At 32.7% G+C, this 26,661-nt stretch overlaps 13 protein-coding genes and 2 pseudogenes across 15 annotated transcripts, besides 7 other annotated features; 8 read left to right on the plus strand and 7 right to left on the minus strand.

Moving 5' to 3' along the window:
* Positions 1-752: 752 nt before the first annotated feature.
* Positions 753-924: a mobile genetic element.
* Positions 895-924: a terminal%2Cinverted (terminal inverted repeat of MuDR-3_TvMULE3 transposon ID:TVAGG3_0056630).
* Positions 925-1,089: 165 nt separating this feature from the next.
* Positions 1,090-1,872: a mobile genetic element.
* A 206-nt stretch (positions 1,873-2,078) lies between these two features.
* TVAGG3_0056650 (hippo signaling) lies at positions 2,079-3,101 on the minus strand (the record flags this gene model as incomplete). Its single annotated transcript, XM_051221236.1, has 1 exon — positions 2,079-3,101. The coding sequence occupies one exon, from the start codon at positions 3,099-3,101 to the stop codon at positions 2,079-2,081; it is 1,023 nt and encodes a 340-aa protein (XP_051106222.1).
* A 3,704-nt stretch (positions 3,102-6,805) lies between these two features.
* Positions 6,806-6,843: a terminal%2Cinverted (terminal inverted repeat of MuDR-5_TvMULE4 transposon ID:TVAGG3_0056660).
* Positions 6,806-6,871: a mobile genetic element.
* A 378-nt stretch (positions 6,872-7,249) lies between these two features.
* Positions 7,250-7,553: a terminal%2Cinverted (terminal inverted repeat of Maverick-1C transposon ID:TVAGG3_0056670).
* Positions 7,250-26,661: part of a mobile genetic element that runs on past the window's edge.
* On the minus strand, positions 7,584-8,048 carry TVAGG3_0056680 (protein of unknown function, DUF4107 family; the record flags this gene model as incomplete). Its single annotated transcript, XM_051221237.1, has 1 exon — positions 7,584-8,048. A coding segment is annotated over one exon (465 nt), but the record flags the coding sequence as incomplete, so codon positions are not given.
* Positions 11,288-12,062, minus strand: TVAGG3_0056690 (annotated as a pseudogene). Its single transcript has one exon. A coding segment is annotated over exon 1 (775 nt).
* Positions 15,272-15,589, plus strand: TVAGG3_0056700 (ATP binding; the record flags this gene model as incomplete). Its single annotated transcript, XM_051221238.1, has 1 exon — positions 15,272-15,589. One exon carries the CDS (start codon positions 15,272-15,274, stop codon positions 15,587-15,589), a length of 318 nt encoding a protein of 105 aa, XP_051106224.1.
* TVAGG3_0056710 (integrase core domain containing protein family) lies at positions 15,609-16,231 on the plus strand (the record flags this gene model as incomplete). The annotated part of the gene is made up of 1 exon (XM_051221239.1): positions 15,609-16,231. A coding segment is annotated over one exon (623 nt), but the record flags the coding sequence as incomplete, so codon positions are not given.
* TVAGG3_0056720 (organellar and viral DNA polymerase type B) lies at positions 17,320-18,089 on the plus strand (the record flags this gene model as incomplete). Its single annotated transcript, XM_051221240.1, has 1 exon — positions 17,320-18,089. A coding segment is annotated over one exon (770 nt), but the record flags the coding sequence as incomplete, so codon positions are not given.
* Positions 18,696-19,070, minus strand: TVAGG3_0056730 (uncharacterized protein; the record flags this gene model as incomplete). The annotated part of the gene is made up of 1 exon (XM_051221241.1): positions 18,696-19,070. One exon carries the CDS (start codon positions 19,068-19,070, stop codon positions 18,696-18,698), a length of 375 nt encoding a protein of 124 aa, XP_051106227.1.
* TVAGG3_0056740 (KilA, N-terminal/APSES-type HTH, DNA-binding family) lies at positions 19,314-19,876 on the plus strand (the record flags this gene model as incomplete). The annotated part of the gene is made up of 1 exon (XM_051221242.1): positions 19,314-19,876. A coding segment is annotated over one exon (563 nt), but the record flags the coding sequence as incomplete, so codon positions are not given.
* Positions 20,111-20,584, minus strand: TVAGG3_0056750 (uncharacterized protein; the record flags this gene model as incomplete). Its single annotated transcript, XM_051221243.1, has 1 exon — positions 20,111-20,584. One exon carries the CDS (start codon positions 20,582-20,584, stop codon positions 20,111-20,113), a length of 474 nt encoding a protein of 157 aa, XP_051106229.1.
* Positions 21,111-21,734, plus strand: TVAGG3_0056760 (organellar and viral DNA polymerase type B; the record flags this gene model as incomplete). Its single annotated transcript, XM_051221244.1, has 1 exon — positions 21,111-21,734. A coding segment is annotated over one exon (624 nt), but the record flags the coding sequence as incomplete, so codon positions are not given.
* Positions 21,741-22,867, plus strand: TVAGG3_0056770 (organellar and viral DNA polymerase type B; the record flags this gene model as incomplete). The annotated part of the gene is made up of 1 exon (XM_051221245.1): positions 21,741-22,867. A coding segment is annotated over one exon (1,127 nt), but the record flags the coding sequence as incomplete, so codon positions are not given.
* On the plus strand, positions 23,627-24,953 carry TVAGG3_0056780 (annotated as a pseudogene). Its single transcript has one exon. A coding segment is annotated over exon 1 (1,327 nt).
* Positions 25,017-25,874, minus strand: TVAGG3_0056790 (uncharacterized protein; the record flags this gene model as incomplete). Its single annotated transcript, XM_001302253.1, has 1 exon — positions 25,017-25,874. The coding sequence occupies one exon, from the start codon at positions 25,872-25,874 to the stop codon at positions 25,017-25,019; it is 858 nt and encodes a 285-aa protein (XP_001302254.1).
* On the minus strand, positions 25,899-26,159 carry TVAGG3_0056800 (uncharacterized protein; the record flags this gene model as incomplete). The annotated part of the gene is made up of 1 exon (XM_001302254.1): positions 25,899-26,159. One exon carries the CDS (start codon positions 26,157-26,159, stop codon positions 25,899-25,901), a length of 261 nt encoding a protein of 86 aa, XP_001302255.1.
* On the plus strand, positions 26,205-26,639 carry TVAGG3_0056810 (uncharacterized protein; the record flags this gene model as incomplete). Its single annotated transcript, XM_001302255.1, has 1 exon — positions 26,205-26,639. The coding sequence occupies one exon, from the start codon at positions 26,205-26,207 to the stop codon at positions 26,637-26,639; it is 435 nt and encodes a 144-aa protein (XP_001302256.1).

Genomic DNA, 26,661 nt, shown 5'->3' on the forward strand with positions numbered 1-26,661 from the left:
TGTATACATCATAACTATATACCTCATAAGGAACAATTCCCTCTTGATATCCTGGATATTTTTGAATATATTTTTTTAATTAAAGTTCTCAAAAGTATTATCAAAAGTGATTTTTAAAAATATCTCCAATTAATTAACTAATTAAAAGTATTATATTTTTAAAATTAAATAGTTTTTCAATTTTTTTGAAGGAATTGAGATACTTCCCACGACAATAAAATTGAGAGGTTTACATTATGACTGATCTTAGCATGCAACAAGATTAGTTGTATTTATTTAAATATATTATATTGGCAACCTTTCTTTACCCTGTCCTAATAAACGCATTTTGTAAAAAATATAGTGCATCAGTTTCGAACTAGCGTCCCCGGTACCAAATAGTAAGGGGTAATAACCATTCGACCATTTGCCACGTAAAGCATCGCCAGATTTTTTTGTATTTAATCACTCCCAAAACACTGTTTTGGCTTATTGGAAGCATATCAGACATAATCGCCATAATCAAAAAATCTATATACCCAATAAGTAATAAATTTGTCGATATAGATTTTCCATAAAATTAGTTTTTAGTCTGATCTTAAAATAAATTTAATTTTTTATAAAAAAATCACATTTAAAAGTACCTTTTTAGTAGCTCGAAATCCTGTTGGTGGATTTCGGGCGTACTTCAAAATTAGCTTTTCTTCTACATATGCAAGCTATATTTTAAATATGGAGCAAATCGGATCGGCGAAAGGAGTTTAGTTACCTTTTAATATAAACGAAATTTTTTACCTTATGAACTTTTGATGGAAATATGCAAATTTAAAATAATAAAGAAAGCCGCGAGCGAATCGAGCGGCTTAGGTCGATCGGTAATCACACCCTTCACGGGTGTGTCACTTTTTACATGTGTGTCACTTTTAGCTAAAATTACCCCTACTCCTAAAACTTTAGCCATGAATAGGATGTCAATCTTAAAGTCATTTCCTACCTCCTTCATACATGAAATTAAGAATAAAAGTTAATTTTTTAAAGTTTTTTAGTGATTATTTTTCAATGGAAAATAATCGTATGCTACAAAATTTTCGATTACTGATCGGGTGAGAATTTTGATTTTGGTGCAAAAAAGGAAGACAAGTAATTAACAAATCATTTACTGTTGTTCATCAAAAGAAGAAAACTTTGATAACAACTAATGATGATAAAATCAAGCTATCTTTTAATATTTTAAATTGATAAGACATTCAAAATATTTGAATGGTTTAAAATATTTTCTTTTAATTTCTATAAGATATTATCATGATTATATAATAAAATTTAAATTTTTATTCAAAAAGGCAATATTTCAAACTTTTAATTTCAAAAATCTTAATTCTGCAATAAATGTATTTAATTGTAGCAAATTTAATGATCCTTCGTCATGCTTAGCAATTTGGAACTCATAAATTAATGATTTCTTCAAGTAAAATTCTGCATTATTTCAAAAGTCAATAATTCTCTAGTAACTTTTCTTCAAACCCTAACCATTATATTATAGGTATAATGGAGAATAATTGCAAAGAAAGATAGCCGAATTTACTGGGTAGTTCTTGTGATGCGAAATAATTGCAAATTAACACCTAGTTTTAACAGCATCAATCTCTTTTTGCTCTCATTTAAATGCATTCGCACACTTTAATTTTGAAATAGAAGAGTTTTGGAAATTATCAAATTTATCTGCTCAAATACTATAGATCTTCATAAGTGTTAATAGAATCATTAGCCTTACATATAGTGTTTAATATAATGATGCACATTATACTGGGATTCATTCCTTATTCATCTAGTTATTATAAGATTTACAACCCCATGAAAATTTAAAATTTTGTCAAAAATAGTGAATGTACCTTTAAGATTTTCCATATTTCCTAATTTCGTGAAGAAATCGTCTGAAAATGACAAACGAAGTAATTTTATAGCGTTGTTGAATTAATAATTAACGAGGTGATGATAAATGATTCAGAATTTTATGATTTCTGATCTTAATTTTGATTGATCAAAATCGTATTTAGCGATAGAATTAAACTGAATAAAAAATATTAAAATAATTAAAATGTTTAATATCTACGAAGTGTATTTCTAGCTGTAGTAATGATGCGTGTGCCTTCATCTGTTGAAGGAGCGCCAATCATTTCCTTGAGAGCCTTGAGATCAATGATTGTACTTGTAAGTGGCTTCATGACTTCAACGCGGTTGAGAGTGTCAACTTGTTGAATCCATGGATGCTTCAAAAGTTGAGGAATTGTGCAACGGTTCTTTGGATCTTTGCTCATTGTGTGAGCGATGAAGTCCTTGAATTCTTTTGTAACAGCACGAGGAGCTCTGAATCCTGGGAATCCATGAGCCGCAATATTCATCATAGCTTTTGTTGGTTCGAGCTCGCAATATGGCGGAGCACCTTCTACAAGTTCGATTGTTGTGGCACCAATTGACCAAATATCAGCTGGATAGCTATATGGCTGAGAATTAATAACTTCTGGAGCCATCCAGTAAGGAGTACCTATAGATGACATTGTATTTAATGTTCCTCCTGAAAAGTCACGAGAAATTCCAAAGTCTGTAAGTCGGATGCCGCCGTCTGACATCAAAAGAATATTTGCTGCTTTAATATCGCGATGGAGAACTTTGTGCTTCGTATGCAAAATGAGAATGCCACTGAGGACATCCTTGATTACAATGGCAGCTTGCTTTTCAGTTAAGCAAAGGTTTCTGTAGTCAATCATGTCTCTAAAGGATCCTCTATCACAGTACTCCATAAGAATCATCTGTTGTTTGTTGAAAATAATATTTCCAAAATATTGAACTGTATATGGGCTGTTAATCTTTTTGAGTAAGTCGATTTCTTTGAGAAGAGACTGTTTTGCACTAGAGCTCATGGATTCTTCATTGACGACCTTACCGGCAAGCCTGTATCCAGATTGAGTATGAAGCATTTCATAAACTGCTCCAAATCCGCCTCGCCCGATTTCACGGATAATCTGGAAATTATCCTCTGGCTTAACAGATGGATCGAATGTCCATTTCATATCTCTATCAACATGGAGATTGTGGGTAACTGCGACTGGTTTACTAATTTTCATTATAAAATGTTTTAGTTTTTGTCAATCCAAAAAAAAATTTTTATGACAAGAGAGGTGGGTCAACGATAGAATAAGGTTAAAAATTTCGTTTCGAGCATAATAAATCAATTATATTGAGCTATCTAATAAATATATTTAAATAATATCATAATAGATAAATCATACACTTCCTAATAAATCATTTTGAATATGGATGAATAGCATAAAAATGATCTCTTGAAGTGTAATTTGAAGAAAAAACGAATCATGATAAAAAGGTAGGTTTATCGAGTATAAATTGTTTATTTGTAAAACCATTAATAAATTTAACTTCAAATGATAGGGTCAAGTTTGAATGCAAAATTCTAAATAATTTTCTATTAGAATTCTTAGAGCTTGATTCTAATGTAATGTGTTCTTAGTAAAGTATCGTAAACGAGATATCCAATTAGGAACCACACGTTTGTTTTTAAAATAAAATTTGTACTTTTTGAATTAAGACCGAAGTTTGGTAGATCATATCAACAGTGCAAATTGTTCGTGATACTAGTAAGTTAATTGAAAAATGATGATGAGAAAAAAAGGGAGTAGAATGATAGGACATATCACACCAAAAATAAATGAATTTTTGTAAATCAAATATGATTAAATGAATTTAAATAGATTATAGGAGATAGTAATTAATAAAAAAAAGTAAAATGTTATTCACCAAAAAAGTACGTTAGTTAACGGTTTTTTAATAGTAAAATAAATATAAAATACACAATAGGAAAGTCATGTAGAATTAGTTATTATTAAAATTATAGAGAAAAGGAGCAAGATAAATTAAAAAAAAATTCTCGAAATTTGAATACAAATGCCTTTTTAAAAAGTGTTTGTATTAATTTCGAGAATCCTAATTTTCGAAAATTGAAACGACGAGTTTCAATTTTCGAAAATTACAAATTTTATTATAACGTTTTAGACTAAATTATTTAGATTTTAAAAAGAATATTAAAAGTATAATATGAGTTTGTGAAAATGATTTCAACATTAGATAAAATAAATCGAATGAGATATAAAAATGATAAAGTTACTGTTTTAACCGTAATGACTTGTATATGTGTTGTATTTGCTAAATAATTGGATATGGAAATAAAGAATTTATCTAATTATCATTATTGTGCTATATTGAATGTGATGAGTAGTTTGAAATTGATAATAAATTAATTTATTGAATCAGTTAACATCTGAAGAAATTTTGAAGGGTATATATGACGTACAAATGTACTAATCTCAAACGATTGGTACATATGTATCAACTTTTTTTGAATCACAAAAAATTCAAAGAAAATTTGAAACCAAGACAGATATAACAATGATATGTCTACCTTTGAACTGTATATGACAGTTCATATGCATCAAAAACAGATTGTTGATGCATATGTTTCATCTTTTCTTTAAATCAAAGAAGATTCAAAGAAAAGTGGATAGAAAGAAAGCCATTGTTTTGTGATGGCTTTCTTTAAAAGCATATATTGGTTAGAATTGTACAAGTCTCAAAGAATTAGTAGATATGTATCAACTTGTCTTGAAATCATAAAGGATTCGAAGAAAAATTGAAAAAAAGACAGCCATTGATAGACAATGGTTGTCTTTTTGTGCAACATTCACTTGTATTGACAACAATAACAAGTTATTGTTGCTCATAATGCAACTTTGTGAAGAATCATTTGTGATTCTTCTTAAAGTTGTATCAAAGACACTCATTATTATATAATGATTGTCTTTGTGTGCAACATTCACTTGTATTGACAACAATAACAAGTTATTGTTGCTCATAATGCAACTTTGTGAAGAATCATTTGTGATTCTTCTCAAAGTTATATCAAAGACACTCATTATTATATAATGATTGTCTTTGTGTGCAACATTCACTTGTATTGACAACAATAACAAGTTATTGTTGCTCATAATGCAACTTTGTGAAGAATCATTTGTGATTCTTCTTAAAGTTGTATCAAAGACACTCATTATTATATAATGATTGTCTTTGTGTGCAACATTCACTTGTATTGACAACAATAACAAGTTATTGTTGCTCATAATGCAACTTTGTGAAGAATCATTTGTGATTCTTCTCAAAGTTGCATCAAAGACACTCATTATTATATAATGATTGTCTTTGTTTCAACTTTTCTTCGAATCTTTTGTGATTCAAAGAAAAGTTGATCTAAAAGTACCAAACGTTTGAGATTGGTACATTTGTACGCAATATATGCTTTGAAAGAAAGCCATGACAAAAGAATGTCTGTCTTTGTTTCAACTTTTCTTCGAATCTTTTGTGATTCAAAGAAAAGATGAAACATATGCATCAACAATCTGTTTTTGATGCATATGAACTGTCATATACAGTTCAAAGGTAGACATATCATTGTTATGTCTGTCTTTGTTTCAACTTTTCTTCGAATCTTTTGTGATTCAAAGAAAAGATGAAACATATGCATCAACAATCTGTTTTTGATGCATATGAACTGTCATATACAGTTCAAAGGTAGACATATCATTGTTATGTCTGTCTTTGTTTCAACTTTTCTTCGAATCTTTTGTGCTTCAAAGAAAAGATGAAACATATGCATCAACAATCTGTTGTTGATACATCTGAATTGTATTATACCCTCTAAAAGAAACCCTAACAATCAAATAGCTTTCGTTCTATCAATTTTTCTTCGAATCTTTTATGATTTATAAAAGAATTTATAAATATAATCAGATTCAATTCTAACTTTACATATATATACTATTTATCTATATAAATATTCAAAATACTAGTTAAATAAAATTATTAGACATAATTCAACATAATATATTCAAAATATAAAATTATGTCCTTTTTGAACTAAAATCTCTAATATCAAAAATACCCCTAGTCTCATAAGTTAAATACTTCATCAAACTCATAATATAAATATTAGAAAAAAAAATATAATTTATATATCCTTTTTCTTTTTGAATCAATATATGGAAATTATTACCAACACTACTAGTACAATTCATCCAATATTCCTAAATATGTTCTTTTCGATAATAATTTTTCTTTGAAAAATTGTATGCTGAAAAGTTATTCAAAAATCCAATCCATGAGTGGAAATCATCAATACTAATATATGACCAATTAAATATAATGTTTCTAGCATTCTTATAGTCCAATTTTTCTCTCACAAATTATAAAATTTTATTTTCAACTTAACTGTCCTATCTCATTTAAATCTTTATTGTATTATCAATATATTTGTATTATTTCTCCCTATGAATTTCGCTATAACTTATTTTATAATTTTTTCGTAAAACTTTTATAGATTTCATATTTGTATATATTCATTGACTAAAATAAACAAATTTTCATTATTTAGATTTTTGATTTTCTCATTGTTTGTTTTTCTTTTTATAACTTTTATAAAAAAATCTTTTTTCTTAATCAATTTATTAACAAAATTTCTCGAAAATTAACGTGAGAAATCCTTAACCATATGTCATTTCATACTCATATAGGTACTCCCTGCTTACATTATAAAACTCAAGGAATTCTGATAGAGATTCGATTTTGAGCTATCGTTGACCCACCTCTATGACAAGTAAATTCTCAATGAAAGTCTATTATCTGGCGATTTAAAATGCCAAACCATGACATAATGTTTTTACAGAGTCCAAATCATAGGCTGTTGATCCATTTCCAAATTTCAAAGGAGAAAGGGACAGACTAGCCCATTGTCACTTTTCAATTTAGCAAATGAACGCTTATGGAGTGAGTTAGTATGGTTAAGTTGGGTACTGTGGCACTGCGCGCCTCCGTACACCACTTAACGGTTTTGACACTTTACGTAACCGGTAACGTATATTTTACAACACAAACGACAACACTAACTTAACCTTAAATATTTACAAAGCCACCAACCACTTCACTAACGAACTCACTAATGTAAAAAATAAACGTTCTCACTATCGTTCTCACTAACGACTTCACTAATGTTCTCATAAATTTTCCTCAATATCTTCATCATCAGTGTTAACCCTATTGTAGTCATACTTGAAGCCATAAACTTTCTCTAACTTCTTAACGTACAATTTACATAACTTACCTTCGTCATCGTATGGTTTAATGATATAACTATTTCTATCTTTATACACAGTCAATGAAAAGTCAACTGGTCTCGGATGTATTTGAAAGAACATGTTATGCTCAGGAAGGAAGAATAAATGTTTAAATGTATGTTTGTTATACTGTGGAATTCGAATGAGTTGCTTTTGTTCTGTCATTTACATCCAAATAAAAATTTTCAGTAAAAAAAAAATAAACTTAAAAATTAATGATATCACCACCCTCACACGTATGAAAACATAGCGCAAAAATAAATTTAGGTGAAGTGGTGAGATTTCACCTCTTTTTTCACCTGTTTTTTCACCCACTTGAATTCATTGCTTTATAACTCTCTTCCTTGGTTTCTTTTTAGTTGCTTTCTTCACGTCTGTCTCCAACTTGACTGTCTTTCTTCTTCGTCCGTAATGATACCAATTACTTCCACCAGTCAATGGGTCAAATGGTCTTTCGTAAGGGTTTCCATACATTCCATAGGGACCATACGGAAGAACTACTGGTGGAGGAAGAGTTCCATCGACTCTATTTAAATGCATTGTTTCACCTTTCATCTGGTCATTAAAGTCTTTTGCGTGTTTTGCAAACTCATCGTCCTTTCCTAAAGCATTTTCTGACTCAGTCGCAACCAAATTGGATGCTTTATTTATGAGTCCTATTTTATTTAATCTTAACTTCTTTGCAACCCAGCCTCCAATCTTTCCTTTATTTGCATCTAATGTCTTCGAAACTCTTCCTCCACTCATTTTATTTACTGCGTCATAAGCTCCAAGTGCTTTTGCTCCAAATGCTAATGCTTTTGTTCCCATTGCGCCTAAAGCTGCCCAAGCTACCATTTACACCATATTAAAATCATCTCTCTTCAATATTATCTCATAAAAGTTCTCGTTACTGGAGAAAGTCAATGAAACATAAACATTCTCATTCATAAACTTCTTTCTTATATCATCTATTCGCTTCAAAATGTCTGAACAATTGCTAACATCTTCTACAACAGTTATTTCATCATGAATGACCTTCAAGAACAAGCTCATTTAATATGCTATTAAAATCATCTCAATAATGAGTCCATCCTTTCCATCTTTAGGTAGCACAACATCTTTCATTGAAGAAGGTTCGACAAGTCTTATGTTAAACTTACTGACAAAGTTTGTTATACTATAATGCTTCGGTGGCGAATACATGTAGTTTGAAAGACATAATATAGATTCTTCAGCAAATTCACTTATACTGGATTTTATAACAATGTTCTCACGAGACCAAATACCACCAATTGACAATCTTGTAAGCAATCCTGCTGAACCTTCAACTGTAAACGTCGATGGTAACATTCCACGAAGGTCATCTATTGACATCTTTGAGTCACTGAATTTAAATATTTTCTTAAAGCAATCGTCATTATCTAACCATGCAATAGCTTTGAAGTTTTCATTCGAATATACATCTGCTTCATTAAATGTAAAACCCGACTTCTTTGCAGAGATGACTTTAAAATCTATTGAGTTTGTTTCAAAATTATATGCTATGCTAACTTCTGAAGGTAATGGATGTCCTTCCGCAGTCAGTTGTTCTCTCACTACCGTTTGAAGCTTTGTGTTAAAAACTTTCATGTCATCTCCTGTGTCTAGGTTCACATACACAGCAACAGGAAAACTATCTTGCTTCTTTGTTTCATCATTATACCTCAAAACATTAAAGTTCTTCAATAATATTGTTCTTCCTGCTGGAATACTTCGAACCTGTCTGATTTCAATAGCTTTCTCACCTCCTACATACTCTACCCAGTGCCTTGGATATTCATAAGTATACTGACTTTCTTGAATTTTGGTAGGTTTCATCATAACGTGTTCATAGTATATCTTTATACTCTTGTCAGTTAGACTCGGTGCTATGTTCTGAATATTTCTGACTTGCATTTTTAATGGAGATAAAATGAAGCATTTAATACATGACGTAGATGAAGACATGAATGAAACTACAGACAAACTTAACTCTTCTCTCATTCTTCCTTTCAGTAAGGACTATGAGTTCTGTTCAAATGGCGTTTATTTCTATTGTGGAAAGATGGGTTCAGGTAAGACATTTAACCTCATTCGTCATATACTCATAACAGAACGTTTAGGAAATGACTCATATTATGACCAAATCATTATATCAGCAACTTCAGACTCTATGGACTCAACAGCGAAAACATTTATGTCAAAAGTTCAAGCCTCTGTCGTTAAAGTTCCAGACAGTGAACTCATTGAATTTCTTCAACGTTACATTCGACGTAAGAGGAAATATTATGCCATCGTTGAATTATACAGTCAGGAATGCAAAAGACTTTGAGGAGATGGAAAATTATTGACAAACACCACTTACGTCAGTACTCAGGAGTTTACGATATGAAACGACTGACAAACTACATTCTATCAAAACTTTCAAAATACCCCTTCAAAAAATATCCTTCAAACACTCTGCTCGTTTGCGACGACTTCGCTGGTAAAGGTTTAGTGTCAAAACCAGACTCACCATTAGCTAATATCATTACTAAGTCAGACATTACCACTTAACTGTAGCAATACTTATGCAAACATGGAGGTTTTTAGCTTTAAACATAAAACGTCTCATAACTGACTTCGTTATCTTTCAAGGTTTCTCACGTTATGATATTGAACTCATTTGGAAACAGTCAGGTATAACATTACCTTTTGAAGAAATTTGGGAAGCATATAAGTCTCTCATCTCTCCTCGTTCATACCTTGAGATTCATATCATGACTAATACCATTAAAGTCAAAAATATTCCATGGGAACGACCAACATTGTTTTAAAGTTTAACCTTCAATTGACTGATGGTAAACAAATTCCATGCATCTCTGTCGCCATTTCTGTTAATATTTTTGCTGTCATTCATATCATCCACTTCTCCATCCGTTAGCTTTTGAGGATATGCGTTAGAATAGCTGTTCTTAAATGAAGGCTTTTCACCTTTGAGAGCATAAACTCTATAACTTTCTGCATACTTTATGTTTGAACCTCCTGAGCCATCATTGACATAAATTTTTATAGGCTTCCACCCTTTGTTCATGTTCCTGCTTCTTCCCTTAGCTCTTTTGTTCAGTAGTTCTACATCTTTATACACAGCTCCTGTCTCAGTGAATTCAACAATATTTTCATTCGTTAGCTTTACATTCAAACCCTTGTCGAGTATATTGTTCATTCATACATATAAAAGGTTTTTATTCTATATGAAATGAGAAGCAAATCCATCTTAGCTGGTGCCGTTAATGTTCCAATTGAACCAACATCAAATGTTGACTCACGAACGACAAACAATATTGTCATAAAGAACTATAGTTCAGAGTGTTTGAAAGAAAAAGAACCAGAACTGAAATCCGTGAATTTAAACTCAGCTTCAAACGCTAACGCTACATCAGATGTTAAGTTAGAGTATCCACCACTGGACCAATTCTTTCAAGAGAAGCCAACGACAACCCTTACACAAATGTTCAAACAAATCCTTCAGATAACGTAGACCATTACCTTCTTCAGTTATACCAAACAATTTTACTCAAAGACGATAAGAAGCTTTGACAAATCTTATAAGTAAGAACCAAATAATTTTAACAAAGGAGGACCTTGAAAATGTTATCTCACGAATAACAGGGAAACAATGTGTCATTGACTATCTCGACCCTGAAATCGAATGCTGTGGTCAAACGCCACCATTCATGAAAATAGGTAACATCCGCATCATTGAAACACCAGGAACTACAGGAGTTGAGTTTAAGTATAAATATTCGAACGAGTATACAAAACTATCTACTTACTATAAGCTTTGTTTGAAATATGTTTTAGTAAATTAAAGCAATTTGTAATATCTATCCAAAACTTCTTCAACAGTATCGAACTCATCTTCATAATGCAAACCTAATCTTATTGACTTGGTGCAGTTTTCACTAACACAATATAGCGCTTTGCGCTCGGCGCCTTTGACGCCTTTTTCTGTTCTCTTGACTGACATAACTAACTCATTTGTTTCATCAAACAGCAAAACCAAAGTTCATGACCTAATACATAACATTCATACTTTATATTTTTAGCTCTGAGTTCTCTTGTAAGCTGTTGCATTTAATATTTTCTAAAAAGTCAACTTCAACAGTCATTCGCACTGGTGCCTTCAGTTCTACAGGCTCTCCTTGAAAGTCAACTAGTCTGAATTGCATGTCTTTCAAATTATGAGGACTAATGCGAACCCATTTACCTAAATGAGTTGCTATGACAGGAACGTTTGGAATGAACATTGAATTTACTTCATAACAGAAGGATTTATATTCTACTGAACCTTTACTATTAACTCCTGAAATACCTGTGACATTAGCTATTTTTGACTCAATGTACAAACAATTGCCATAACATACGTATGGAACAGATTTCATCTCAATCGTTTTGTCAACACTTTTCAAAGGAAATGTCATATGGTATGCTCCAAAGAAGTTGAACTCTATGACTCATTCGTGTTATCTTAAACTCCTTTGCATAACTGAACTTCAAAACTCCTGCAATAAGTTTAACATTCATTAAGTTTTCTTCGTTATCCTTGTTTATTGTAGTATTTATGAGAGCATTTAACACTCCAGCTAATGTTTCCATCTTATATTCTACATTATTGTGAAATCTTATTTCGTGCTTCTTTCCATCTATTTCAAGCTCCATGAAATCTGTTTCATCTGTTATGACAAAAGTTGCGATAGTATTGAAGTCAACCATTCTGAATGCAAGCGCCTCATTCTGTAGACCTAAGTTTGTTTGTAGTTTTACTGTCCCGTATTCGTTTGGGTCTGTACTTTGCAAATAGAACAACATTTTATTCTCATTAAAATATGAGTATAGCTGCATATGCGTATGAAGCTGACAGAGCTAAACGTTTATATTTTGGTCAATACTCTCTCACACTTACTGACAAATATATTGTTATCAGTGATGGAAATACCGAGAAATACATAACATGGAAGGACTATGAAAAGTTTGACCCCATTTTAACTCCATGCACTATGCCATTCATTGTAAATGGTGAAGTTGTCATGAAGAACGACACAACAGTATATAAGTCTGTTCATGAAGCGTTAGAATATATGTTGAATTATAATCCCGAAAGATTTGACCCAAGCACTACGCCATGTACAATGCCTTTTATTAAGGATGGTGAAATCGTAAGAGTTCCGGATTCAACGGTTTACACAGCTGTTCAAAACAGTTTACAAAACATTTTAGCGAATATCTTTAATTCAGAAACTACAGAAATAAAATTACCATATATAACAGATGCTAAAGAAATTAAATCAAAAACGACAACATTATTTACGTCACTTAATGATTTAATGACTTATATCATTAATATTCCTGCACCAACTACAGCATTTGATCCAAACTCGACGGTTTGCAGTGTACCTTTCATAAAGTCGCAAACGGACTCTTTGAGTCCTGAAGGTCTTTCAGACCGAAGCGACCAGGGCGAAGCCCATGACAGTTCAGTAATTGTTTTAAGGGATTCAACAGTTAATGAATCATTAAAGGCTTCATTAATGAAAATCATTGATTTTAACTCATTCATGAATACATATAATTCATTCATTAATGTTTCATATGCTTCTAAAGAAGGTGAGCCAAAAACTATCGATAAAGCGGTGTATGAAATAAAAGCATCAACGACGAAATTGAATTCGTTAACTTTTGACGGTGATAGTTTCGTTAATGACATAACATCGGGGAAAACAATTTTAACGAAAGAATATTTAAAATCTCATGTTAGTGAGTTCGTTGAAATTGAAAAAGAAGGTGGAATTAAGTTCGATCCACTGAATTTCATTTTCAGCTTAGCGAATGCGGGTGTTAGTTTCGCTGAATGGACAACTATACAGAGTGAAATAAATGCAATATGGACGTTTTTGGGGTCAAAAGCGGGAATGGGTGAGCTTGTAAATGCTGCAAGAACATTAGGTGAAACAGGAAATTTTGTAGATGGTTTTAAAAGACTTGTTTCAAATGTTTTAACAAACACAAAGAAATTATTTAGATATACCGTACATAACGGACGGATTTTCGAACAGGTAGCAACAAACCCTCCGGTTATGGCTGCGTTGATGATGGTTAGAGATATAAAACCACGTAACGACGGGAACGAAGAACATGAACAACAGAGCCCAACGGGCTCAGAGCCACATAGTGGCGAGGATACTGGTCGGGTTATTCAAGACATTAAAAACGTGTATCCTGAAGTTATTGATTTATTTAGAGGAGTTAATGATTCAATTTCAAAACATTCTATAACCCTCGATGAAGAGAATAAATTAACAGATTATATATTCGTCATTATTGCAGAATTAATGAAGAGAATAAATGAAAAAGGAATTGGTGATATCATTAATGTCAGCGATGTAATGATGAAAAGAAATTTTGACTCATTATTTACAAAACCGAAAACAGAATATAGTCTTTATGACGTAATTACCGAATTAATGAAAAAGATTAATGATAATAAGAGTTCTGGCGGAAGAGTTGAATTAGAAGTGAATGATGTTAATGAGAAATTAGCCGAAAAAGCAGATAAAAACCACGTTCATTATATAACTTCAGACGAACAGATTATAACGGACTACCATGGATATTTAACACGAAGTGATGAAGCGAAGACAAAAAATGTTAATGAAAGAAGATATAAATACATTCGTGCTAAAGGTTATGACATAAGCTGTACTGTACAGTATGATGTAGCTAAAGCACCAGAAGCATTTGGTTATACCGGTGAAATTTATGCCTCTACTTTCAATGTTAATGGTGTATTAGTTGAACCAAGATTTACTTTGAGAGTTAAGTCAAAAATAACGTTTGAAGATGCTATTAAAAGTAAAGCTGACAAAGATGAACTTGACGCAACGAACAAAGTTTTGAAATCTCATAAACACAACATCTCCGATATAAATGAACTTCAAACTTCTTTAGACAGTAAAGCTGACAAGAACCATACACATAAATCCTTCACTACTGTTAGAGCAGACGACATAATATTGAACTTTGACCTTGGTTCAAGTGCACCTTTAGAGAATCCAAGTACAAGCGTAAAAGATACACTAAACTCCTTAAATAACAAATGTATGAACATTGAAGGTCATGTCAGAAACTTTGAAACACATGAACTACCAGCAATGTTAGATAAGAAAGCAGATAAGAACCATACACATGATTTCTTCACAACTGTTGCTATAGAAAGTATTGAAGGAACGGTTGAAGAAACTGGTGGGGATGCATTATATTGTAAACCTCCTAACTTTCCACAAGGTTTAACATCGGATGACGACATAACGACGATGAGAAACATTAGATGTAAAGATGTTTATGTCATGAAGGATGAACATAATATTAAATTCACTGCTCAAGATTTATATGACAAGAAAGCAGACAAGAACCATACACATAAATCCTTCACTACTGTTAGAGCAGACGACATAATATTGAACTTTGACCTTGGTTCAAGTGCACCATTAGAAAATCCAAGTACAAGCGTAAAAGATACTCTTAACAATTTAGATAAGAGTTGCAGGAATACCGAAGATCATGCCAGAAACTTTGAAGCACATGAACTACCAGCAATGTTAGATAAGAAAGCAGATAAAACTTATGTGGATGCAGAACTAACAAAGAAATTTTCGAAACCAGATACAATGACATTTACAACAGAAATTATAAATGGTGAACCAGCAACTCCATTTGAATTTGTTAGAGGTCTTCAACCAGATACTTTTGAATTTTTCTTGGATAATTCTATTGAACTAACATTACATTATAAAAGTGGAACAAATGCAACATTTCATCCGGGAGATACATTCCAAATGGTATTTAATGACATAAGTTCTTTAGAATATGTTTATAGAGTTATGAGCATATATGATTTAATATATCCTATAGGAGCTGTTTATACGTCTATGAATCCAATAAATCCAAACACTTTATTTGGTGGTAGATGGTATGAAATAGTTGACAGTTTTCCATTCTACACTAATACGCAGTCAATGAAGATGGGAGGTTCAAAGAAAATAGGTATTGAAAACCTTCCTTCACATATGCATAGGTTCAGTGGAAGAACATCTGTGGAAGGAAACCATTCACATTCAATAACAAAAAGAGGTTATATAAATCTTGCAGCGGGTTCGAATAGACAGGGAATGAACAGATATGATATCTCAGATGACCCCAAAGATGTTAGCACAGGTATTTTCTGTGGAACTGCAGGAAATCATACACATGTTGTAGCTGGTATTACAGACCCAGCAGGTAATGGAAAAGATTATATGCCTCCTTATATAACAATGCACGCTTGGATACGAGTTGGTTAAAATCTTTAACTTTACATAAATGAGCTTGAAAGAAGTATTCGAACAACATCCATGGAGGTCATTTAAGAAGTTCAATGAAGCTGCAAAGAGTTCGGGATTTACTAACAGAGCTGAAGTGAAAAGGTTCTTTGACAAAAATGTTGTACATCAAACAAAAATAAACCCTTACGACTACTTTTTACCAATTTACTCCAACACTCCTGACGCATACCAATTTGACACTCTCATTCAAAGCAGAAAAGGAGGACATAAACCATTCCTCATCTTCATAAATGTTAACACTCGTAAAGCATATGCATATCCAATGAGAAATAAAGGAACTCGTGAAGTGTTAAGAGTTTTACAAAAGTTTGTAGCAGAACATAACCCAAGTACTTTAACATCAGACCAAGACAGTGCATACCTCAGCAACGAAATCACAGAATTTCTCATTAAGCATAACATAACTCACTACACTACTGAAGACCATAACCATAACATACTCGGCATCATAAACCGCTTCATAAGGACTCTCAGAGATTTAAACCAAGAGCGAGACTTTACCGAAGAAACAATGAAACATTTCATCGAAGTTTACAATTCCTCAACACATTCTACAACAGGACATACACCAAATTCAATGACACAACAACAAGAAGAAAAGTATATACAAAAGAAACGAAGCCAAACACAAAATATCAGAAATTCAACACAATTTACCCTCATTCCTGGTACAAAAGTTCGTGTAGTTCTTGACGACAAACCGTTGACAAAGAAACGTTTAAGGTTAAGTCGAAATTATTATATTGTAGACTCTACGCAAGGTAATGGATATCTTATAAAAGCTGCCGACGACTCTATTGCGTTTTATCCTCGACATAAATTAGTCGAAAGTAGTAATGGCAAACTTGCTGAAACCATTGACGAAGCAAAGCGAGGAGTGGTTATTGAAATACTTGGCTATAACACAAACGATGACACTTATAAAGTAAGATATGAAGGAGGCGTTGAAGATGTTATACCATCTAAGAACTTGAGAGAGTCGAAGCCAACACATCTGGGACCATTAGAGCGGGAGTACTGGAAAGACAAAAATATGCCAGAAAGAATAAGAAAATTCTTCTAAACTTTTTCATTAGATGTAAATCAGACAAAAATATAATTTAGGTGAAGAGGTGAGATTTCACCTGTTTTCTCACCTGTTTTTTCACCTCTTGAATTTGTCATAACTTCTTCGTAAATGCTTTGTCATAACTTCATCGTAAATGCTTTGTCATAACTTCTTCGTAAATGCTTTGTCATAACTTCATCGTAAATGCTTTGTCAAGATTTCATCGTAAATGCTTTGTCATGACTTCTTCGTAAATGAGTGTAAATGACCTAAAATATAATTTAGGTGAAGAGGTGAGATTTCACCTGTTTTCTCACCTGTTTTTTCACCTCTTGAATTTGTCATAACTTCTTCGTAAATGCTTTGTCATAACTTCATCGTAAATGCTTTGTCATAACTTCTTCGTAAATGCTTTGTCATAACTTCATCGTAAATGCTTTGTCAAGATTTCATCGTAAATGCTTTGTCATGACTTCTTCGTAAATGAGTGTAAATGACCAAAAATATATTATAGGTGAAGAGGTGAGATCTCACCTGTTTTCTCACCTCTTTTTTCACCTCTTGAATTTTCATGAATTTTCCCGAAATAAAAAATAAAGTTAGTTTTATTTTTTTTATTTTTTTATTTTGTATAAAAGATATGATTTCAACAATCGGCACAACAACAATTCAAGCCGCGAACGGCGGGACTCTGTCCACAACAACAGCACCAAACTCGTTAGTCATGAATCCTACGTCAATGTTAGTAGAGATGAAAAACTTCATTCCTTCTTCATATACTTTCGAAACAAAAATCCAGAAGATAAAGCAAGAACTTTTAACAAGTAATTTAGACTGTAGTGCGAAAGATGAAGAAAATGAAGAATATCTTTATGAAATGCAGGACATTATTGACCATTTACCCAAATTGCCTGAAATCCAACAACAAAAACTCACTATTCCTGAATTCGACGAAATTGAAGTGAAACCAACTGACTCAGTAGAAATAAAGAAGTTCATACGTAAAGTAAATTATGAATTCCTTGGTTTTCATTGCAACCATAAGGTTATGGACAAAGATTGCGACATGGTATATAAAAACATTTCTGACATATATAAATCTGAGGAGTTTAAGACTTACGATAACTTTGTTTCATTAGTTGCAAAATGTGTTTGGGAAATAAGAGATAAAGATAGAAGAGGCAAAGTATGGAACGAACAAATAAGACCCGCTATGTTTGAGATGAAGAGAGCAATTGACGCCTTAGTTGTTTTAGCTGGTTTTATTTCAATGTATAACGCAAAAATGAACCCGCAATGTTCAAAATGTAAGGCAGCAATTAGGAAATATAACTACTCAGTCAAAGAGATAGAAAGAATGAGAAACGACTATGCAGACTTAAAGAAAGAAGCAGAAAAGCCAGCAGAAGATAAAATGAACATGTTAGAATTTCTGAACAAAAACTATCCAACAGCAGAAGATTTCCTTCTATCTGACGTCAAGAAGAAGTATAAAGAAACCTTCGGTATTGTTAAAACTTTTGACATACTGACAGAAGAAATAGAAGCTACGAAATTGTTTAGGATTTCAAATATACATCGTACAATTCATGTAAAACGCTTGTGAAAAAACTGGGGTGAAAAAAGAGGTGAAAAAACAGGTGAGATCTCACCTCTTCACCTAAATTATATTTTTGTTCAAAGCTTCCACGAGAGAAAAGATTCCTCATTCGCTAAGGATTCCAAAAATGAAAAAATCATTGATTTCGGCTGAGAAAAAACAGCAAAACCCTTCTTCCACGGGAACAAAGAAATAAAGAAGAAATAAAGTAAATTTTTTATTTATTCCCGTGGAAGATAGAGCACTTTTATGACACTTTTTATTCACGACAAACAAGACAAACAAAGAAAATAAGAAAATACGGCGCTGTCGCGGTTCGAACCACAGACTCTGACCCCTCCATAACACCACCTTAGACCACTGTGCTACGTAGCCTGTCGACATAAGATTTTATAAATTGCATATTTGACGTAAATTTATTTCCATCTAGCTTCCCACCGCATAAGATATTCATACGTGTTTGTAAGACATTCATTAAACTTCTTTTCTATTGCATCTAATCTTGCGTTATTTTTTTCAATAGCTTGTCTGTATTCTTCATCATCTCCAGCAGTGTTTGGGTCTTCACGTTTAAAATATTCATTGTTAACCAATTTTTTATCTACAAATTTTATTAGTGTTTGATTCACTTCGTTATGATAACGGTCATATTCTTTCAATACGTAAGTGAAGACAAAATGCGTCGTACCTTCAATCTTAAAGCTTAAAGAACTTTCAACACAGTTTTGAGGGTCTGTCAGTGCGTCAATGAGATAGTATTCGAAGTCAGTCAATAATCTTTTTAAAGTCATTTCATACAGGATAAAATTTAATGTTGTGAAGAAATAGTGTTTATCTCAGAAAAAAATAACGCTAATTTTATTTTTATTTATTTTTTTATTTTGTATGTAAAGACAGATATGTCAACATTAGAGAACACAACAACAGTTATAGTCCATGAAGCCATAAATGAAGAATACGAATACATACAGTATAACAAACAATTGAGACTCATTCGTTCTGTCAAAGATGATATGTATCAAATGCAAAGTATAATGAACGCTCTTCGTTCTACAAAGCAAGCATATCATTGGTTTGAAAACCAACAGGCAAAAGAACTTTTAGAAGAATTTCCTCATATGATTGCTTCCCTCGGAAAACCGAGGGAAGAGATTCCGTACGAAAATCGCAAGAATTTGGCACCTGGTTTGAAAGGTTATTATGTTCATAGACTTTTAGTAAATGCTGTAGCAATGTGGGCTTCACCTCGTTATGCTTGTTATATTTTCATGATGTTAGATGAACTATATAAAGCAGAACGCGAACAGATGGAAAAGAAACTTCAAGCAAAAGATGAAGTCATTGAATCCAAAGACAAAAGCATACAGAAAAGAATACCACGTTCAGTACCAAAAGGAAAGGAAAAGAGTTATAAGTATATGATTTACGCTGAAGAGATGGAAAATGAAGAAGACAGAGATATGGTTATGTTGCATTTAGTCAGAAGAAACAACAAAAGCTTTTATGACCTTGCTAAGATTTACAAATCTGACAGAAACTGGTTCTATCGTGAAAACTTACCGATTTCAATGACACCGAATGAGCAAATAAAGGAAATTGTCAAAAATACTCTTCCTCAAACACACTATGACATCAAAGGTTGCACAATACTTACATTCAAAGAAGACTTACCATTGTTAAAGGAAAAAATAACAGAGTATTTCGATAACTTCAAAGAGGAAGAATGAAGTCACGACAACATTAACGAAGAAGTCACGACAACATTAACGAAGAGAGAATGAGGTGAAAAAACAGGTGAAATCTCACCTCTTCACCAAAAATATATTTTTGGTTAAATAGCTTCAGGGTCAATTTCTTCAACCATTTCACTTCCTTCGTCAATGTCAATAGAAGCTTCTTCAACCTTTGGTAAGAACTTTTGTATAACATCTTTGTTCGTTATTGTCTTCAGAGATGAAGGATAATATTTCACATTTATTTCACCCTTCTTATATTCTTTCTGTTCGGAAAGATTTAAAGCAATACTGAAGAAGTCAATGTTGGAGTTCTTTATAACAGTATAATGAGTATCTTTGACATTCACGAAGAAACCCTTTTGTTTCAAAACTACTGCTAACTCTTGTGAAGTATAACGTTTGCGGTCAATGACAATAGCTAATGGTCTGACATACTGACCGAACTTAGATTCTTTCACAAACTTCTTGTTAAAGATAACATTGACGTTTGAAGCACCATTGAACTCATTCTTGATGGCAGTAGCGAGAGCATTGTATGAAAAGAACTTGCAATCTTGCATGTGTTTCATTAAAATAAAAATATTAAATTATTTTGAAAAATAACTTAAAAAAATGTAATCTAATTTTTCAAAAAATATTTTTTATCCGATAGAAAAGATGACAGAAAAATTAACTTTTTACATAGCGCCAGACCCTTCTTGCCCACATCCTTTTAAGCCACAATATATAGACATAGAACTAAATAGAGAAAGCGAAATTCCACAATATATATACATAGAACTAAATAGTGAAGGCGAAATTCTACAAACAGAAGAAAGCGAAATTCCACAAACATATAGAGAGATAACGAGAATAGATAACGAAAATGGATATGCGCTATTCTGGTTAGATTGTCCTTATAAAATGTATGAAAAAAAGGCTTTATATGAAGAATATAGAAAATATTGTCATGAAAACGATATAAGACCAAGCTCTAGAGAAAAATTCTATGCTGGTATAAAACATCTTTTCGAAGTTCGGAATGGCAAATATATAAAGAAATAATTTTTCTAAGTTTATTTTTTCGAAAAAATATTTTTTTATTTCCTACTAAAGATGTATCGGAAGTTGTCTAAGTTAGAACACTCGGAAATAAAACAACTTCTTACAGAAGCTAATATAGATGTTGCAAAACATTACGCGACAAACAAAAAAGCACTCGCTGACTTCATTAAAGACTACAATGGTGCAATAAGTTATGATAGAATTCATGAGTTCATAAAGCCGCAACGCGGCGAGGACGAAGTCCATGCAAGAGCATTTCCTTTAAATGACATTGCTATTGACTTATATCATAGACGTTCAGTACCTCATGAAGTAAGAAGAGAAATGTTTGACATAACAAATGCGAACGTTGGTCATACTCGTAAAGCTCTTTCGCATGATGTTCGTCAAGAGATGTTTGACATAACAAATGCGAACGTTGGTGAAACAAGAAGAAGAGACGACACACTGAAACAACAGAGAAGAGAGATGTTTAAGAGCGCTATAGAACAAGTTCGCAAAGCTAACGATGTCATTCGTTCCATTGACGACAAACCAAAAGAAGGTGAGAGATGGTTAAAGAAAGATGAAGAGAATAGGAAGAGAAATGTGAAGTCAGGCAATAGACTCATTGACTTTAACATCGAAGCTTTAGATGAACCAAACAGAGACTACTTACACAAACATTTCGGTAAGGTTTTCATGAGACTCTTAGAGAAAATTAAAATAAACTCACAACAGAGATGGATGGTATGTTATAAACTTGGTGGAAAGTATGAATGTTCTACGTTAAACCTCAATAATATTGGAACATTACTACATCAGCTCTTGAAGGAGAACTTTATATCAGAGATAGAAGCAAATGCTGCAGGTATTGTTGAAATGCACTATGACTTCTTCTTGACAAACATAAAGAATCTTACCGAAATAAAGATGTATGATTTAACAGAATATGAAGGCTTAACGATGTCAGATGTAAAGAAAGGCAAACCAAAAAAGAGACCATATAGAGATGAAAGCACACTGACAAATGACCAGAAAGCCATTTTGGAAGCTCTTAAGCAAACAGGAAACCCAGCACTTATAGAAAGCTTTTGGAAAGATAATGGTGAAAAGAAGTTTTATAAGAAGAGAAGCGGTCAGTTCTGGAAGTATCTTTGCACATTACCTATAAATCTTGAACGCTACCAAATCTTCAATGAACTGAACAAAAGAACTGCAACACTTATGACAGAGGACAATTGTTTCGTTTATGCTTGCATTCAGGCTGGAGTAAATGAAGAAACTATTGACCACATGAGAGAAGTCATTCGTGTTAGAGACTTTCCTCAAAGTAAAGTACAAGAAATTTCTGACGCAACAGGTATAGCATTTAATGTTACCATTGGTTATTTCAATGACTCAAGACATAATGAAATAAAGAGATATATACCAAAAGAATGCGAAACTGTTAGAACTATTGACTTACTTCTTGTTGAAGACCACTACATGCTAAATGAAAGATTACCAATGACAACATACTTCATTCGAAACTATAAAGAAATTCTCAAAGCTTGTGGTGGAATGAACATTGAGAAACAGATGAAGATTTATACAAAGAGAGAAGATAAATATGTAGTTCGTTATGATAGAACAACACCGTTATGGGATGTTATGAAAACATTGTGGGAGTGCAAATATTTCGAACCTATTTCTTATGGAGAACTTTTCACATATACTACTGACTTATATAAACAGAACCTTGCACCATTTAAAGATTTGACATATGCTCCAAAGTATTGTGTACAACTGAAGAAGAAAGCAGAGTCAAAAGAAGTAAATAAAGCTAAATGTAAATTCATACCTGAGCACGTTTTCTTTGCTGACTTTGAGTGTAGTAGCGGATGGCTTTCATAAAGCTTTTAACATCTGTTATGACAGTGAAGATGGTTCAGTTAGTGAAAGCATTTGGGTCAAAACTGTGCAACAGAATTTTTGGAAAGACTTCCTGACAAGAGTTTAATATATTTCCATAACCTCAGTTATGACATAAACTTCATCTTAAGACACATGACAGAAGTGAAAGGAACTCCCATCATTAAAGGTTCACGAACAATGCAAATAACTGGCTTATATAAAGGACGGGCAATTATTATAAAAGACTCTTACAGTGTTATAAATAAGAAGCTTAAACTATTTCCTGCTATGTTTAACTTACAAACAGGACCGAAAGAAGTATTTCCATATAACTACTACAGCAGTGTTTTGTTAGCAAATGACAACAGAACTGGTGTCATTTCTGAAGCATGTAAGTTTATCCATGATGCAGATACATTTATGAAGAACATAGATTCCATCAAAGGTTGCAGAATAGATGAAAACCACTTCGACTTAGAAAAATATAGCACGTTTTACTGCAAACAAGATGTAAGAATTTTAAGAGAAGGTTTTGTAAAGTTCCGCATGACTTATTGAAAGAGTTTGATTTAAACGTTTATGACTACGTTAGTATTTGTTCTATTGCTAACAAATTGTTTGAGAACAGAGTATACTTCCCGAATGGAAATCTTTATGACCTCTCAAATAAACCAAGAGAATTTATTTCGAGATGCATTCAAGGTGGAAGATGTATGTTGTCAGATAACATGAAACAAAAGAGCAAAAAGAAACTCATTGCTGACTTCGACACTGTTTCATTATATCCTTCAGCTATAGCAAGATTGTATACTTTAGAAGGAATTCCAAAAGTATTGAAGGATGAGATGCTAAGCACAGAGTATCTCATGAGACATTTATTCGATGATGACCAAAAGGAACCCATTGGTGAAAAGTTTATGTCTGGCTTCTTTGTTCTCATTAAGATAACAGAGATTGGTATACCCAGACACTTTCATTTAATAGTTTGCGACCTGAACTAAATCCAGAACTTAACGTTCCAAGAAGTTCAAACACTTGCTGTCTCATGTATGTTGACCATATAACATTACAAGACCTCATAAAATATCAAGGTGTCAAATGTGAAGTGTTGCAAGGATACTATTACGATGGAAACAGAGATATGAGAATAAGAGATGAAGTAAAGAAGTTGTTTGAGTTAAGGTTAAAGTATAAGAAAGAAGGAAACCCTTACAAGAAATTATAAAACTCATTCTGAACAGCATTTATGGCAAAACTATTCTATCTCCTATTGAGTCAAAAATAACCATAGTAAATGACAAAGATGCTATAAGATATGCTATAAGAAATTACAACCATATAGTGAAGTTCGAAGGTTTGGATGGTTCAGATAAAACTATTTTCAAGCTAACGAAAAGCATTTGCAGACACTTTAACTTCTGTCCACTTGGTGTTAATATTCTGTCTATGTCAAAACGTATTATGAATGAAGTATTCTGTACTGCAGAGGACATGGGACTTCAAATCTTTTACCAGGATACCGACAGTATGCACTTATATAATGAAGACATCCCAAAGCTTGCAGCAGAGTTTAAGAAGAGATATGGTCGCGAACTTATAGGAAAGAACCTTGGTCAATTTCATAGCGACTTTGCAGAAATAACACCTGGAAAACAAAGTTTAGCTTATAAAAGTATTTTCTGTGGAAAGAAGACCTACATAGACTTACTCACTAACGATTTAAATGAAGTTGCATTTCACTGCAGAATGAAAGGCGTGAAGCAAGATGTTATTGCTTTAACCGCTAATGAAATGTTTCCTGAAGCTATACAATGCTATTACAATGAAGATAAGAACATTCACATACCTGTTGGAACATATGACAAAGACTCTGAGTTCAGTTTAATGAAACTTTACAAAGCACTTCATGATGGTCAAGAGATTGCATTCGACTTATGTAAGTCATGTCAACCTTGCTTTGCTGAAAAGTTCAACTTTTCAATAACGACTAAAACAAGCTTTATTCGTAAGTTGAAGTTCTGAGGTCATTTATTTTTGTCAGCAATGAGGTCATTCGTGATAAAAATAAAGCTAGCGTAGATTTTACAATACTGCGATGGTAGAGTTTAAGAGTTGTGCTTCAATGTAGAGACAGTCCTTATGGTCTGGAGGCAAGAACACTGGACATTTATGGTCATGAGTGGAGAACATGTCTATCCAAAACTCACGATTGAAGCCAGTTAATTTATAGTATTTAGGGTTAGGAAGTGGTGAAGTTCTTGTATGACCAATGAACTCATTTTCAACTCCCTTACTTAAGTTTGAATATAATATAGCTTGCTTTCTATCCCAAATGCCAGGTGTTACAATCTTTGAAAATTCATTTTTCCTCGGAAGCATTGCATCATAATTGAAAACATTCTTAAAATCATCACTTGGTTCAGAGATTTGAAACCTTATACGTAATGGATTTTTTTTCTCTTTAGCGACTTCATTGAATGGTGAGAATACAATGAATTGACAGTCATGAGTTCCATCTTCATTTTCATTAAATTCATAATGAAAGTCTATAAGTTGTGGCTGACTACCTTCTTCTTTCAGTTGTGCAAGAAACTCACGTAAAGGCTGTAAAGTTTGTACTTCAATGTTGAACTTTTTCTCGAACATCTCATTAAATGAAATCATACATTGCAACAATGTTGTATCGTCTTTAAAGTATTTGTATATGTGAATGTTTTGGGCGCTTAAAGACTGTTCGTCATTTTCTATCTCGACTTGAAGTATAAAGTCAACCTTTCTGAAAGCACGTGTTATATACATAGATGTTATGCCAATGTACTTCTCTTCATTTATGTTCACAATCCAGTCTGTTGGAAACTTAAACGTTACTCTGTTCCCCTTTATTTTGACGTCAGGGTTTTCACTACTGAACGCAACAGATAAAGGTATTTGTCTATACATTTAGTTCGGATAAAAATAAACCATTTACTCTTTCTTTGCTTCAGCTTCTTTAGCTTTTGCTTCAGCTTCTTCTCTAGCTTTCTTTGCCAGCAAACGTGGGTTCTTTTGTCTTCCAGCAGCTAATGCAGCAAGTTGTTTTTCACTAAGTTTTCTCTTTGGTCTCTCTGGCTTTTGTTCTTGTTTTTGTTCCTTCAGTTCGGATAAAATTTGCTCACGAATTTCTTTCTTCAATGCTTCAACATCTATGACCCCTTGGGTCTTGTCCGTAGGGCTTGTCTGAGTCATTTGACTGTAGATAAAAAACTAAATTAAAACTTTAACCGATGTAAAATGAGCTTGTCAAAATCAGAACGAGAGTCTATTATATTAAATGACGCCAGAGGAATACAACATCCTTTCTATTATGTAAGTCAGAGTAAAGATGGTAAAATATATGTAAGAAAAAGAAAGGTTCCATTAGCGAATACAGAGAGCGACAACATTAAGGTGCATGGCAAGGGCGAAGCCCACGAAGCCCATATAAAACCTTCTGTTCAAACTGAAAAGTCAATAGAACAAGAAGAAAAGAAGCCAGATGTTCTTTCAATAACGAACCAAGAGCTTATTGCAAAGTTCGTGAATTTCATTGAAAAGCAAACCGAGTCAAAGAACCCTGACCCGCCAGTGAAAGAAGTTGAGACAAAAGAGAATGTACAGTTCATTGAAAATGTCAAGAAACAACTTCCACCACGAATGCCAAGAAGAAGAGTGAGAATAATGAAGTAAATAGATATTTTTTCTGAAGTAA

This window comes from Trichomonas vaginalis, chromosome IV (genome assembly GCF_026262505.1).
Source record: "Trichomonas vaginalis G3 chromosome IV, whole genome shotgun sequence".
NCBI lineage: Eukaryota > Parabasalia > Trichomonadida > Trichomonadidae > Trichomonas > Trichomonas vaginalis.